At 43.0% G+C, this 16,855-nt stretch overlaps 1 protein-coding gene across 7 annotated transcripts in view; it reads right to left on the bottom strand.

The window, feature by feature from the left end:
- Positions 1–1,773: 1,773 nt before the first annotated feature.
- The window catches only part of HSD17B6 (hydroxysteroid 17-beta dehydrogenase 6), a 34,308-nt gene continuing 19,226 nt past the window's right edge, over positions 1,774–16,855 (bottom strand). For all 7 annotated transcript variants that reach the window (XM_023643812.2, XM_001504853.5, XM_023643814.2 and 4 more), the window contains 4 exons: positions 10,023–10,355; positions 6,431–6,689; positions 5,002–5,165; positions 1,774–2,432 (listed from right to left, as the gene is read on the bottom strand). In XM_023643812.2, coding sequence (XP_023499580.2) covers positions 2,215–2,432; positions 5,002–5,165; positions 6,431–6,689; positions 10,023–10,355 — 974 coding nt within the window. In that variant the 3' untranslated portion in view covers positions 1,774–2,214. The remainder of the gene's footprint in view (positions 2,433–5,001; positions 5,166–6,430; positions 6,690–10,022; positions 10,356–16,855) is intronic.

Raw genomic sequence — 16,855 nt, 5'->3', positions numbered from 1 at the left:
GTCCACAAGAAAAAACAGGGGCCAAGCCCAGTGGCATAGTGATTAAGTTCACCCATTCTGCTTCAGCATCCCAGGGTTCACGGGTTTGGATCCCAGGCACAGACCTACACACTACTCATTAAGCCATGCTGTGGCAGGGCCCACACACAAAATGAAGGAAGATTGGAACAGATGCTAGCTTAGGGACAATCTTCCTCAGGCAAAAAGAGGAAGATTGCCAACAGATGTTAGCTCAGGGCCAACCTTTCTCACCAAAAGAAATAAAAAGGTTGTCCTATCACTGTTATTGGATCATTTCCCCTCTACCTTGTTATGATACCTCTACGTATGAAGTTTCCACGTCTCAGCTCTCCACTCTTTCTTCACATCTGTTTGTCTATCTTTGGTTTGCATCTATTGGTTTACATCAGCACAGTTTTATAGCAAGTGTTTCCACTTAGGGAGCCACGTTTCCCTCCCCTTGTTCTTCAGAATTCTTTTGGCTCTGCGTGCCCCTTTGCTCTTCCAATTAAATTTGAAAACTTCTAAATTTGAATAAAATGCTGCTGAGATTTTGATTGGGTTGGAATTACATTGAATTTAAAAGTTATTTGGGGGAATATCGATATGTCTTTTTCTGATATTGAGACTCCCTATTCATGAATAGTATATGTTTTTACACTTAGGCCTTTTTTAACGTCTCGCAATAAAATTTTATAATTTTCTTTGTGAAGGTACTGTACCTCTTTTGCTAGATTTATTCCTAGGTAACTGATATTTAGTTGTGTCTATTGCAAGTGGTAACAGTTTGAAAATTACAGTTCCTATATGATGTCTGAGGTTTTCTTCAAAATAATCCAGGTTTGGGGGCCAGCACAGTGGCGTAGCAGTCAAGTTTGCAGGCTCTGCTTTGGTGGCCCAGGTTCGCTGGTTCGGATCCCAGGCGCAAAAACATTAACTTTATAGTGGAGACACTTGGCTGACTCTGCTTTAACCAAAGGTTCAAATTTAACATCACCAATAATGAGATAAATTGACTCTATGCCTACTGATGTGATGCACTGAGACGGACACAGTATCACTTCTGTGGCATTTCTGCCAAAATACATAACCCGAATCTGATCATGGGGACAGATTATACAATCCAAATTGGGGGACACTTTACAAAATAACTGGCCTATACACTCCAAAAATACTAGAATCATAAAAGATTTTTTTTCAGTGAAGAAACTCTTACAGATTGAATGAGAGTACACAGACATGATAACTAAATCAAAGCATGACCCTGTGTCAGATTCATTGAAATAGAATGGGTAATTCTAAAATCTATTTAACTATCTAGAAAATACTACTCATCACGTTCTGACACCTGAGAGAGGTGAAAGAAATTTAAGTAAATAAAAAACAATGCAAGTAACAAAGCAAGGCAATAATTAACTCTAAGAAAAAGAAAACAAAAACTTGATTTCTAAGTTCCTAAGTTAAGGAAAAATACTTGAGTAAAGAGTAAACAAGTGGGCTGGCCCCATGGCCGAATGATTAAAGTTCTGCGTGCTCTGCTTCAGCAGCCCAGGGTTGCAGGTTTGGATCCTGGGGGCAGACCTACTCCACTCATCAGCCATGCTGTGGGGCATCCCACATACCAAAAAATAGAGGAAGATTGGCACAGATGTTAGCTCAGGGCTAATCTTCCTCTATTCACTGATTTTTTAACTATGTATGTGCATATTATTTTGATTTAAAGATCATTTCTTTTTAAATAAAGAAGAAACATTTTCAAACATAGCCACCAAATAGAGAGGAGAAAACAAAAGAAAATATTTATTAAAAGTATCACAGTACAGATCCATTTCAAGTGAGGATATTTCTCAACAGGCCCTGAGCAATAATTTATCACAGCACAGAAGAGCTATTCATTTACATAAAGAAATAACATCAAAACAAGTTAAATTGTTTTCAGTCTGTTCTGTTTAATAAGGCAAGGAAGAATGATGCATTTTGGAAATACCATCATCAAAAGATGATTAAAATAGGAAAGAGTCATCTCTAAAGGAATAAGCTTTGGCTATCTGGAATATAACCATCTTGGCTCCCTGATGACACCAGATAAATAAGTTTAGGCAAGAAAGCTTGTTATTACAAAATGTGCAGTTCTAAATAAGGATTATTGAGATGCTAACAATCAATATCAGACGTTTGTCTTCTTTGTTTCAGGAGCCAGCAGACCAGTTTTCTTCAGACCGCCTGAGCTGGTTTGGGCCAAGACCTAGTCAGGATGTAGTCTGCCAGAGATGTAGGTAAGTAAGATAGAGGGATGAAGAAAAACTGAGCATCCCAGCCGCTTGAGTACCGAGTGCGGGGGTGCACAGACGTCAGAGCGTGCTCCATGCAGTCAGTGACCAGGTTCAGGTTCGTGCTGGCACCCAACAGCCCTTGTTTGATTTGATTGTAATCTGTATACAAAAAGAGAAACGGTCAGCAATCTTATTCTTTATATTGTTATTTTAAGATCCTGTTGCACACGATCACGGAAATCTAACTACATTTAATTTCTGCAAGGATTAGCCAATCAGACCTGTGCTTCCCAGTATGACAGCCGCTAGTCACATTTAGCCATTGAGCACTTAACATATAGCTAGTGTGACTGAAAACTGAATTTTCAAATTTTTTATTGTTTTTCATTTTAAAATTCACTTCTATTATTGGAAAATGTTTAAGTATGTTGGGATAAAATAGGTATGTGAATCCACTTTTTCAACTGGAAATTTTTCAACATCTCTAGTAAGATCTAATCATATGCCATAAAATTCAGCCATTTGAAGTGAACAAATCAATGATTTTTAGCATATTCAGAGTTGTGCAACCATTTGCCACAATCTAAGTTTAGAATATTATCATTATTCCGAAAAGAAATCCCACACCCACTAGCAGTCATTCCATTTCCTGCCCACCCATCCACTCCAAGGCACCCCGAGGCAACCACTACTCTTCCTACTATCTCTATGGATTGCCTTTTCTGGACATTTCCTATAGATGGAATAATACATCGTGGTCTTTTGTGACTGGCTTCTTTCACTGAGCAAACTGTTCTGAAGTTTCATCCATGTTGTAGCATGTATCAGTACATCATTCCTTTTTATTGTCGAATAATATTCCACTGTATGGCTGTATCCCATTTTGTTTGCCCATTCATCAGCTGATGGACATTAGTGTTGTTCCCACTTTTGGGCTATTATGAATAATGCTGCTGGCATCTATAACTTTTACTGATCTAAATACAGATGAAGTATTTCCTAGGAAAATTTGGTCTCCAAGTCAAGATGTGCTATAAGTGTAAAATACACACCAATTTTCAAAGATTAATAGGAAAAATAACAAAATATCTTTTTAATAACTTTTAAATTGATAATAAATGTCAAAATGATAGTATTTTGGATATATTGGATTAAATAAAATATATCATTAAAATTAATTTCACCTTTCTTTTCCCTTTTTTTTTCCTTGGCACCTGAGCTAACAACTGTTGCCAATCTGATTTTTTTTCCACTTTTCTGCTTTATCTCCCCAAAGTACCCCGGTACATAGTTGTATATCTTAGTTGTGGGTCCTTCTAGTTGTGGCATGTGGGACGCCGCCTCAACATGGCCTGATGAGTGGGGCCATGTCCGCGCCAAGGATCCGAACCAGCGACACCCCGGGCCACCAAAGCAGAGCGTGTGAACTTAACCACTCGGCCACGGGGCCAGCCACTCTGTTCCCTTTTTCAAAGTGGCTACTAGAAAATTTAAGATTACATGTGTGGCTCTCATATTTCTATTGGACAGCACTGATCTAGATTATTCTGATCCATGGACAAATATATGAACAATTTCAATGCTTTTTAAATCATGAAATACATATATCTCTCCTTTTATGTATAGTCACTTTTTTAGTAAATTCCATTTTCCTATTGATTTCTATTGTCAAAATATATGCGCCCACAAGGGGAGAAACACTCCCTAGTAGACAGTTGATAACTCTGGGTGAGGAGGAGCTGAGAACCACGGCCGGCCCTGTGGCACGTCGAGAGCTGTGGTTCCCCGGCTTGCTGTAGTTCTGAGAGGCTCAGGCAGTTTCTTGTCAGCCTTTCCTTGATCGATTTCCCTCCCCTCTGTTGGTGGCGACCCTCTCAGGCCTGATGCACCCAGAAGACAGGGCTGCAGGTCTTCTGTGTGCACCTTCCCCTTCTCCTTTTCTCTGGACTGCAGTGTCACACACAGCCAGTGACAGGGCTGCTGCTACCCGCCACAGGGCCTTTGTGTGAAATGGAACAGAGAGCCGCTCCCTTTGGCCTTGGCCGGCTGGCTTCTTTGTGTGAAGAAAAAGCATCCCTTCCCCCAGGAAGGTGCAGCCCCACACCAGCCCGCACGACTTACTTCTACTAAGAAGACTGCCTTGCCTGCACCCCTAACTGCCTCCTCCTCCAGGTCAGAACGACACTCGTGCCTGGAACCGAGCCATCTCACACCACAAGGCTCCTGTGGCCTGCACGTGAGGGCCGCTCTCTGGGAATGGCCAATCTGGTCCTCACCCACTTACCTCTCCCCACCTACACCCTCCCTCCTCTCACATAAGATGTGCAATTTGTGCCCAGGCCCTTTGTACCAAAAGGGTAGACAGTCTTGAAGACTGCACTTTAGTTGAGCAGGCCTCCCACACAAGCCCTGCCAAACTACGGAGGGGCACCCCCCTCTAAGACCCAGAGGCTCCTCGCCTCTAACCATGGGATACTTCACTAGGCCCACAGGTGACAGAGCTGGGCGGGCTCTGGCCCTAGGCTGTGGAAATTGCCTCTTCCTCAGCCCCAACAGCCATCACCACGCCAACCATGAGGGCACTGGGACCTTCCCAAAGCCCTCCTGTCCTGGGAAGGCTTTGCTTAAGGAGCTTTGTTCTCAGGGGACCTGTCAGTCATTGTCCACCAACCCTCTTTTCTCCTTCTCACGCAAGGTTACTCATCATTCTAACAAAAGAAAAGCTTACAGGCATCAAAAAGCTTCTGTCCATAGCTCTCCTTAATATGCGTGGGGACTTCTTCCCAGGTTTGCTTCAGTTTCTCCAAGGACTCCTGCACGTTTGTCATTCCAGTACTGAAGAAGCCAGGTTCAACCATGCTGATTTTCACTCCAAAATGTTGAAGCTCACGCCTAAAATAAATGCTCAAGTTAACTCCTTTAATTGAAAGACACCACAATGTCAATGCTCTCAGGAAGGAAAGAAACAAAACAAAAAAGGTTATAAAAATACTTTCACTGAATTTTTTAAAGGATAAAGAAATGGAGAGAAAAAAATAAAATTTTAAACATCCCTAGATCCAACAACTGGGACATGATTACACAAACTACCATAACGATTCAATTCTACATCCATTCTTTTTTTAATCTTTTTTGTTTGTTTGTTTTGGTGAGGAAGATTCACCCTAAGCCATCACCTGTGGCCAATCTACCTCTTTTTTACTCTAGGAAGATTCACCTGAGCTAACATCTGTGCCAGTCTTCCTCTGTTTGTTGTATGTGGGTCACTGTCACAGCATAGCCGCCAACGAGTGTGTAGGTCCACACCCAGAAACTGAACCTGGGCCGCCAAAATGGAGTGTGCCAAACTTAACCAATAGGCCACAGGGCTGGCCCTCTAATCCACTCTTTTAACAGAGTTATTAAGTACCTACTGTATGAAATACAAGAAATAATAAAGAAAATTAGCATTTTTGTGGCAGGTACTGTGCTAAGTGTTTTACATGCACAATCTAAGAAAATCAAGACTCAGACTTCGCCTCAAAAAGCTCACAGTGGGTGAGTCGGACAAGTAAGCAAATTGCAATACAACTCATAAGATTTATAAAGGAGAGTGTTCAAGGGGCTAGAGGAGTAGAGCAGAGGATGCAGACAGATTTTCTAGAGAGTCAGGGAAGGCTTCAGTTAGAAGAAAATAATGCAGTTGAGACTTGAAGAATAAAGAGGAAATTTCTGAACGAAGAAACAGAAAGAGTGGACTTTCAGGCAGTGGGAACTGCACACACAAAAGCATAGGCCTGTGAAAAATTACACTGTGTTCAAAGACTACAAGAGACCATTAATGGAATATGATGTGGGAATTAAAATTAGAAGAAATTGGTCATTCCAGAATATCCAGGTGCGTTCAATAAGCATTTCCAAAACCGCTTATCAGGAGGTGAGTGAGTGCCAGGCACTGTGCTAAGCGCTGCCTTCAGCAAGCGAAGTCAGACGGCCTCGTGCACCACGTGAGACGTGTACTCTAGGGCTCTGGGGACAGTGATGGGGTGCTCCCTAATCTAGACGTTCAAGCAGCCTTGCTGAGAAGACGAAGCCCAAGCTGACGTCAAGGAGAAAAGCACAAGGCCTAAGACACTTACGTGCTCAATAGATGCTTTTGTTTGACTTAAGAGGATTACCTCAGAACATCCGAAAAGGCTTCTACTCCATACTTGGAGCTGCAGTAGACACCTCCGAAGAAAGCAATTCTTCCCAGAATGCTGGAGACGTTGACAATCCTCCCCTGGGCTTTCCTGACCAAGGGAAGCATGCTCAAGGTCACCTCAATGACACCAAGGAGGTTGACTTTGAGGACGTTGACATAGACCTCCATGTTCAGCCACTCACTGTAGGCAGGTGAGTGAACAACGCCTGCGTTGTTGACCAGGCCCCAGAGCCCTAAAACAAAAAGTCAAAGCAGTTCAGTTTGCGACAAAAATGACAGACTGTTTCCCTAGATCAATCTTCCTGCTGAAAACAACTACAAATGCTAGACAAAATATAATTTTCAATCTTTTTAAATTCATCTGTCAGTTAACAAGAAAGTAAAGAAAGGTCAGGCTGAAAACTAAGAGAAGGCAGGAAACCAGAGAGGGTAAATAGAACAGCACCAGGCTTTGGATTCGAGGGACATTGCCAACCAGCGCGAACTTGAACTTCAATTCTTGTACCTTCAAAAATGTACACAATAAGAAGATGTGAAGTCCAGGCCCCACCCAAGGTGAGGAATCTAATAAAAGACAGTTTCCTCATTAAACTGGGATCCTAAATGGCTATGCTGTCAGTTTAAGGGTGAAATAGAAAGTCCTTCCAAAGGACTGAAAGTAAAACTGTCCGTCTTGAACTCTAATGTTGGATGAAGGCGGCAGAATCATCCCCGAGGAATCAGACCCACAAGTCATCCGTCCGGAGGGTTCGCAGCCCAGGTTCACACTCTCTGGGTGCTCCAAAACTCTTCAAGCCAAGAATTAAGTTGAAGGTGACCACGGCTTCTCAGTGCCCCTGGCACCTGAGAGAAGCAACTGTAGATCCTCTGTGGGGAATCTTGATGTCAGGCCAATAGCTGAGAATTTCCCAGAATTGATGAAGGACCCTAATCATAGATTCAAGAAGCCAAAAATATACCAAGCAGTATAAATAAAGAAATCCACATCTAGACACACTGAAATAAATCCTTAGTAATTTCAAAGAAAGAGAATATCCTTAAATAGTCAGAAAGAACAGACAGATTATTGTCAAAGGTAAAAGAATTAGGCGGACAACTCACTAATCAACAGAAGCCACAGGAGCCAGAAGACGGTGGAACAACATCTTCACTGTGCTGAGAGAAAATAACTGAAAACTTACAAATGCTTATGTGGCAAAAATATCTTTCACAAATGAGGGAAAAATAAAGACATTTTAAGAAATGTAAAAAGAGAGAGAGAATTTGCCCCCAACACATTCTAAATTCTAAAAAATATATTCAGTCAAGAGGAAAGTAATTTTAGATGGGAGATTCAAGAAGGAAAGATGAGCAAAAAGAATGGTAAATAGGGGGAAAATCTAAACAAATATTACATATTATGGGGCCAAAAAATAGACCCAAAATACGCAACAGCAATAGCATATATGTCAGGAGGGTGATTGGAGCGTTCTGAGGGTCTAGGATTAATCAGGAGAAGGCAAAGATAATAATTTCACACTGGATAGATCAAGTATGCAGTTAACATTTCTAGAGTAACTACTAGAGAAATAGAAATAAAGTGTATTACTTTCAATTTAGTAATGAAGAAGATGGAATAAAAAATTCAATCAATTCAAAAGAGGAAAAAGGAGCAGAAAAAATGGGAAAAATAAAAAGCACAAAATAAGAGAGTAGAAATACATCTAAACATATCAATAATTAAATAAGTGTAGATGAATGAATGTTCTGGTTAAAGAAATGGGTTATTTTTTATATCTAGCGATATGCTATTTACCAGAGTCTATAAAATATGGGGATATGGAAAGGTTGAAAGCACAAGGATGGAAAAGGCTCTGAGGCAGCGAGTCTTCGTAACTAAAGGGATAGTAAGAGACCACAGTGAGAGAAGGACCAAAAGAAAAGCAGATTTGGTGACGAGGAGGTAGGAACCTAGAGTCCTCCTTTAGATCTGGGGAGTTTGAGGCACCAGCAGGATTTCCAGATGAGGAATCCAGCAAGCAGTTGGAAATTGAGGTGTGAGGAGCGAGAGAGAATTTAGAAATCAAGGGCACAAAGGTAATGAATAAAACTATGAGGAGAGGGATCCATTCAGCATTGGTTGAGCCCTTAACCTGTACCGGGCAATATGTCAGACAGTGGAAATGCAACAGTGAGTAGGAAATGCCCACATCATCAAGGAGCTCACACCCTCACAGATGGAAAATAATAACAACAAGACTAACAACAACAGTACAACACAAATAAACTGCTATGCACAGCACAGAGGTCACAACTACACGCAATTCCTGACTCTGGCTGGGGTATATCCTGAGATAGGAAGTGATATTTTAAAGTAACTTTTCAATCAATTTTCAAATTTAAAATAAATTTTTAAAAAACTAAACATTCTGCAAGTCAAACAAAACAATTTTATTGCGAGTTTGCAACTCCTGGGGTGAAGAGATATTTGGGAGGTCCAATTAACAGGATCTATTAAGTCATAAAATAAGAGGAAGGGAGAAGAGGATCAAAGAGGACTTGAATAATATCCAGAGAAAATGGAACTCTGAGAAGAAGATTTATCCATAATTGCCAAAAATTGAAAACAACCAAGATGTCCTTCAATAGATAAACAGATAAACATACATACAATGGAACATTATTCAGCAATAAAAAGAAATCAGCTATCAGAAAGACACGGTGGAATCTTAAATGCCTATTGCTAAATGAAATGAGCCAGTCTAAAAGGCAATATACAATATGATTCCAACGACTATATGACATTCGGCAAAAGAGAAAGCTATGCAGACAGTAAAAAGATCAGTGGCTGCCAGGCTTCGGGGTGGGGAGACAGAGGAGATGATGAATAGTGGAGCACAAGGATTTCTAGGGCAGTAAAATTATTCTACATCATACTATAATGGTGGATACAGGATATTTCACATTTGGCAAAACCCATAGAACATGCAACACAAAGTGGACCCTAACGTAAACTATAGACTTAGTGAGTAATGACATATCAATGTTCGTTCATTGATTGTAACAAATGAACCACACCAACACAAGATATTAATAATAGGAGAAACTGTAAGGGGGGTTGGATATGGGAACTCTGTACTTTCTGCTCAATTTTTCTGTAAATCTGTAACTGCTCTAAGAAATCCTCTATTAATCAGAAAATTTTGAAATAAAATGAAAAGATTTTTTAAAAATGAAGCAGACCAAAGGCTGACTTCAAGGAATGCCTATATCTTAAATGGTAGCCAAGGGAAGAAGCAGCAGTTTCTAAAGAACACCTTCAAAATTCTTCAAACATAAAGAGTTCTGGTTGTAGGTACTCCATTTGCAAGGTGAGATAGCCTCCAATATGTGGGCTCATTTTTCAGTGTAAACATCCTTAGGGAAATGATACATTGAAGAAGATCATGACTGCCTTTCAAATGACAAGGCTAGCCTTTTAAGTCTTGCTTTTCAGCTATATATATTTATTTATATACTTATATTTATATATAAACTTTAACATCTTCTCGCCTAAGTAAAGGAAAGGAGAAAATATTTCAACATACCTCTGTCCCCCACACGCTCCTTCACCCACTGGGTGGCTGCAGCAATGCTGTCCGTCTTGGTGACATCCAGGATCACCGTCTCCAGCCTGTCTGACGTCCGGTCTCTCAGCTGCTCCGCCCCCTTCTCCGTCAGACACGCGGCCAGCACCCTCAAGCCTCGCAGGTCCAGCTGCCTGGCCAGCTGGTTCCCAAAGCCCGAGTCACAGCCCGTGATGAAGACGTACTTGTCTCGGAGGTTGCTCACCACCTGCCTCTCCCGGTACCAGCACAGGAGGTAGTACAGGCCCACGAGGGCAGCCAGGTACAGCCACATTGTGAGGGTACCACCTTCCCCTTCAAAGAAAGAGAACAGCTTTCATTTTATTTCTTCCTTTTTGCCTTAAGCAGTATCTATTGAGTATTTACTACATGCCAGGCATCGCATTAGGTGCTGGAGACTCAGTAGTAACTAACACATCGTCCTCCCCTCAAGGACTCTCACAGTGTGGAGAGGGGAGTCAGGGAGGTAACCAAACAAATGCAATGCAGTGTGGTGGGCGCCAGAACAGAAGTAGACACACAGTCTAATGAGGCTGCAAAGGAGGATGACCCACTGCCTGCAAAGTTAGAAACGGCTTCACATAGGCAGTGATTTTGGAACTACTTCCTACAGGATAGGTAAGTGTTCAAAAAGTGGACAAGGATGAAAGGACATTCCAGGAAGCACCCATGGCTACGTGAATGGAGGGGTGAGCAGTATAAAATTCCTGATACCCACAAGCGGTTCAGCATGCTGCAGTACAGAGCACACAGAGGAAGAGATGAGACATGAGGTAGTGAAGGGCCAGACCATGAAGGGTCTTGTGGGCCACACTAAGGATCTGGACGTTATCCTGTGGGCAACCAGAGTGTGCGATATAGAAGGTAGTAAATTGAAGAGTAAGATGGCCAGATTTAGCTTTAGAAAGATCTGTCTCACAGTGGGAGTGGAGGATAGATTAAACAGGGCTGTGATGAAGGCAGAGATCAGCTAGGAGACCCAACAGTTTGGGTGAGATATTGTAGCCAAAGCAGTTTGTAAATAGAGACGAATCAGACGCATCGATGAAATGAGTGTTTAGAGATGCCTACATTTCTATACGTAGTTCTGGGGGAACATCCACCACTTTCTGGCAATCTACAGGTGCTGGGTGAACTAACACGTGATTCATGAAGGCACGAGTAGAGGTCAAAGATGGGTGCAGGCCCACTAGGACATCATAGAGCCGACACTCCGATACCCGCATTAGCTTGGCGTTAAGGCCTTCTGGGGCTCTGGCCCTTGACTTCTTCCTTAGCCTTCTCTTTTACCACTCTCTCTTTTGCACCCACTCTTCAGACATAACAAGCACCTTTCCGTGCCCCGCACAGCATAGGCTTTTCATGCCTCGGTACACAATTCTCTACAATTCCTTCTTTGCCTGTTCTCATTCATTTGCCAAATAACGCTCATCTGTTACCACTCCACTGAATCACCATTTCCATTCAACAAACATCAGCTCATCATCTACTATGAGTAGATGACTGTGAGTCAGACAATGTTAGGCACTGATAAACAACAGTGACCAAAACAAGGTTCCGTTATTCACTGAACTCACAGTCTAAGTGTGAAGACTGACAAGAAAACGATGCAATATAATGGAAATGAGAGGAGGATGCTGTTGGAGCACTCAGGAGAGGCTTCCAAGTCAGTTTAGGAGATCTGAGAAGTTTCCTAGAGAGAGTAAAATGTAAGCTGAGATCTAAAGGATAATAAAGTAAGAATAATTACAGCTAACACTTGCATAGCACTTGCTGCTTATCAGGCCGTGTTCTAAGCATTTTGCCTATATTTACTTATTGAATTCTCACAACACAGCCCTATAAGGGAGGTCCCGTCATGTCCCTGTGTGTCAGCTCAGATGCCAAGACAGAATCAGACATGCAAGAGACTCACTGGGGGAAACGCTATAGAGGACGAAGCGGGAGCGTACAGAAACAGGTGGTAATGCAGCCCTGACACCTCTGAAAGAAGAACGAGGAGGAAGGGGGATTTGAGAGAAAGATCCTTAGACTGCAGTACAGCCTGAGAAAGTCTCAGCCAGGCCGACGGAGTGTCCTCGAGCAAAGACTGCCCAGTGGAGTCCCACACTGGGCAGAACTGGTTGGAACTTTCAGTCCCACTCCCAGACCTCTGGAGAGAGGACAGGGGCTGCAGATTGAGGTCAATCACAAATGGCCACTGACTTATATCAATCATGCCTATGTAATGAAGCCTCCATAAACCCTAAAAGGACAGGGTTCAGAGAGCTTCCGGGTTGGTGAACACAGAGAGATTCAGGGAGAGGGGCACGCTCAGAGAGGGCACAGAACCTCCGCACCCTTTCCCCATACCTTGCCCTTTGCATCTCTTCCATCTGACTGTTCCTGAGTTTTATCCTTTTACAATAAACCAGTCATCTAGTAAGTAAAATGTTTCTCTAAGTTCTGTGAGCTGCTCTAGCAAATTAATCAAACCCAAGGAAGAGGTCATTGGAAACTCCAATCTATAGCCAGTCAGTCAGAAGCACAGGTAATAACGTGGGTTTGCAACTGGCATCTGAACTCAGGGAGGAATGGGGTAGTCTTGTAGGGCTGAACCCTTAACCTGTTAATCCGATGCCGTCTCCTGGGAGGAAGTGTCAGAATTGAGTTGAATTACAGGACACCCAGGTGGTGTTAGGGAGAATTGCCTGTTAGTGAGGAGACCCACCCCAGAACCACCAAGGGTGTAGGGGAGTAAAACCGGAGGAAAAGCCAGTAAGGGCTAGAAAATAGTGGATAGAAACATTTAAAGCTCCCTCCCTCCTCCTCTCTTTTTCTCATTTTCCCCCTCTCCCTCCACCTCCCCATTCTCTCTCCCAACCCCCAAGCTTTCTGCCTCTCTCCAATCTGAGAGCCCTGTGTCCTCTAGCCAGCTGCCTCTGTTCTGCCCAAAAGGCATTCTCTGGTGCACTGGAGTAACAGTCAGGCCTTCATCCTGCCTGTATAGTGACTAAAAGGGTAATTTCCTGATGCCAGTCGAAGATGAAAATCCAGGGGCCGGTCGGGTGGCACAGCGGTTAAGTGTGCACATTCCGCTTCTCAGCGACCCAGGGTTCACCGGTTCACATCCTCAGTGGGGACATGGCACTGCTTGGGACGCCATGCTGTAGTAGGCATCCCACGTATAAAGTAGAGAAGATGGGCATGGATGTTAGCTCAGGGCCAGTCCTCCTCAGCAAAAAGAAGAGGACTGGCGGTAGTTAGCTCAGGGCTACTCTTCCTTAAAAAAAAAAAAAAAGATGAAAATCCATTTCCCCCATTAGGGAGAAGCTCGGACCCCACAGCCTCTGTGGGTATTACTATCCACCCATCGCATATGCAGCAGCAAGAAAACAACCTGTGCAGAAGAGATGTGCCAGGCCAGGCAGAACCCCAAACATGGGCCAGACCTGAACATGAATCTAATACCTCAAGATGCCTTGACTATTTCAAATATCAAACCCAAAGTGGCCGGCTCAGTTTTACAACCATTCATCTGCAAAAGCTGTGCAATCACTTTGGTTTCTGCCTTTGACCCAGGAAGTTTATATACTCACACTGCTATGTCTTGATTTATCAATTGTAGACATTCTCGATTGACTGCCTGCTATGGTAAATGAGGATTTGGCTTTCTTACACTACACTGTCAGTCTCTTTCCTTCTCATCCACATGGCAGTGCCTGGTTAATTTTCTTTAAGGAGTTTTGAAGATGAACCTAGAAAACACCTTCCTCATCGCAATGCGTAAGTTAAGGTCTTCTACTATTTACTTCAGGCCTGACTCCCATCGTGGTCTTCATCATTGTTGAAGCTGCTCTCCCACAAAGATCTTGAAAGCTGAAACTGCCCTCCCCAACCACAGCCCCCTCGTATCTTCAGGGCCCTTCCCCTCCTTCCTCGCCTCTCCCTGTCTCTTTCCTCCCACTGTGCCCCTCCCCTCTCCTCAGGCTCTCTCTATTATTGCAGTCCTCTCATGGCTCATTTATCTCCTTATCCAACCTGGGTCCCATGGCCGGTCATTTTAAGGGTGCTTTACTGGTACCCCAAAACCTTTACCATCCACATTCTCTAATTGCCAGCTGCCAAGTGGCGCAGGAGAAAGGCCAGGAAACAAACTAGTTATTTCTACAACAAATCAATGATACCCCATCTCAGCTGGACTTTCACCGATGCAAGGACACCTTCTGTTTGTCCCTATTTGACCCTCCCTTATGTTTCCCCAACAACATCTGTTCCAAATCTTTTCTAACCTTCTCAGCTTCCCAACCTAATGTTCATCTGGCTCTCCTTCCATAGCTGAGCTCACGTCTTGCCTCCCCGCCAAAATCCAGATCAGCTCAACCTCCATCCTCCTCACATCCAAACCAATGGCCTGGACACTACTTCAGACCCAACATTTTGCCTCTCATTTCAGGGGGTTCCAGGTCCTTTAAGGGTACCTCTGCTCTACGTGTCTCTATACTTTCCTCTGTGCTGCTTCTTTTGTCTTTCCTCCTCCTGAAGACCATGCTACCCTGCAACCGGTTAAATGACCATCCTCTCTCTTACCCCATACAGCCAAAATATTCAAAGAGCAGAAGCACAGGCCTCTATTGTCTCACCATCCACGCTTTCCGAACCCCATGTACTCCACCTTCCAACCCATCACTCTCTGGAAACTCTCTCAAAGCTGACCAGCAACCTAGCAGCCAATTCCCAAGGCCTTTTAACTCTCCTCCTTCTCAGACCTCTTGGCGATAATTTAGCACTTTCTTTTTCTAGCAATTTTGTCTGATTCTCAGATTCCAACCTGGTCTTGGGTGAAGGAGGAGATTGCTTTCAGATCATGCCACGCCCTTGTTGGAATCTCTCCATGACTTCCTGTCATCCAAAGGATAAAGTCAACTCCTCAGCTTGGCACGTAATAATAATAGTGAACAGTAACACAGAACTTACCTTGTACCAGGCAACGTTCCAAGCAACACACACACCTCACATCTTCACACAACCACCTCATGAGTTATGTGCAATCATTATGCCCATTTTTCAAATGAGGAATCTGTGGCACAGGTTAAGGCAAAAACTAGGCATATTGTCCAAGGTCAAACATCACTGATTTCAGACTATACTGTAAAGCTATATTAGTCAGAGCAATATGGTACTGTCATAAAAACTGAAACATATACCAAAGGAATAGAATCAAGAGTTCAGAAATAAACCCACACAGATACAGTCAACTAACAATCGATAAAAGAGCCCAGAATATCCAACAGGGAAAGCTTAGTCTCTCCTACACGTGGTGTTGTATTATTCACATGCAAAAGAAGGAAACTGGATCCTATGTTCACCACTCACAAAAATTAACTCAGAATAGATTAAAGACTTAAATCTTAGACCTGAAACTGTAAAACTCCTATAAGAAAACGTAGGGAAAATCTCCTTGACATTGGCAACAATGTTTTGGATGCAACACCAAAAGCACCAGCAACAAAAGCAAAAATAAGTGGGACTACATCAAACTAAAAAGCTTCTGCACAACAAAAGAAACAATCCACAAAATGAAAAGATAACCTACAGAATGCGAGAAAATATTCACAAACCATATATTTGATAAGGAGTTAATATCCAAAATATGTTAGGAACAGCTCAATAGCAAAACAACAAACCATCCGATTAAAAGATGGGCAGAGGACCTGAATAGACATTTTCCCAAAGAAGACGTACAAATGGCCAAAAGACACATGAAAAAAATGCTCAACATCACTAATCATCAGGGAAATGCAGATCAAAAACAGACTGATATCACATCACACCTGTTAGAATGGCTGTTATCGAAAAACCAGGGGGAATAAATGCACTCGCACCATCAATCCCCATGCAGAACAACTAGAGCAACCTGAAAGAGGTTGGGAGAAGCACAAGCAAAGCTGGGAGAAGCCTCAGGGAGGTGGGCAATGCTGAGGGCGGAGCTCTGCTTGGCAGGTGTCTTCACTGAGCCACCTCCTTGGGCTGGGGAGGTGCTCAAGTCTAAACCCAACTCTGTAGGTGTTTCCCCTGAGCCTTTTCTTTACCACCGCTGTGGTCATTGGCCCATTCTGTCTTGGAGACTCGGTCCTGGGACCATCAACATGAACTATAGAGGTCATCTGGCCATCCCCCAGCCTGAGATTCCCTTCCTGTTCTCCCCACTTAGTGAGGTGAGTTCTTCTACAAGGGAAGGTTATTTATTTTTGTGGATGGGGCAATGTAAGTATGGAGGGGGAAAGGAGAGGCTGGGGGAAGAGGAAAGAAAGATATAAAAAGGTGTGTGGAAGTGGAAGGTGTCCAGTGGCTTATAGAGGAGAATTTACTGCCCAAAAATACGTCTCTTTAGCTTGATCATTTTTAAGACCGAAAGACTCAGGCAGAAACTTTGACCTTCCCCCTAACTGCCTAAAAGAATTTAAGATAGAAGGCCTGTCCTAGCAATGAGCTAACACCATAGATAACCATACTGTAATATGAACTAGTTGTGGTAGACAGGAGGAACCTCACAAGGCACATTTATCAAAGTCCTCTCTGTGTGCCATTGTTTTTGCCAAGCATGGCAAACATTGATTTACCAAACATTTGCTTCCCTATCTCCATGTGAATTGCCTTCCTCCCCTTTGAAGTCCAAAACCACTGCCCCTAACATCCTCTTTTGTCTTTAGCTGAAGGTTGTATTTAAGGTGGTGGCTTGGGCCATTTTGGCGAGTTACTCACTTTTCCTGTGTTTCTCCCATGTACACAGGTTATTAAACTTTATTTGACTT

Source organism: Equus caballus, chromosome 6 (genome assembly GCF_041296265.1).
Source record: "Equus caballus isolate H_3958 breed thoroughbred chromosome 6, TB-T2T, whole genome shotgun sequence".
Lineage (NCBI taxonomy): Eukaryota > Metazoa > Chordata > Mammalia > Perissodactyla > Equidae > Equus > Equus caballus.
Note: the sequence above shows the minus strand (reverse complement) of the source record. Positions and strands in the feature narration are given on the sequence as shown.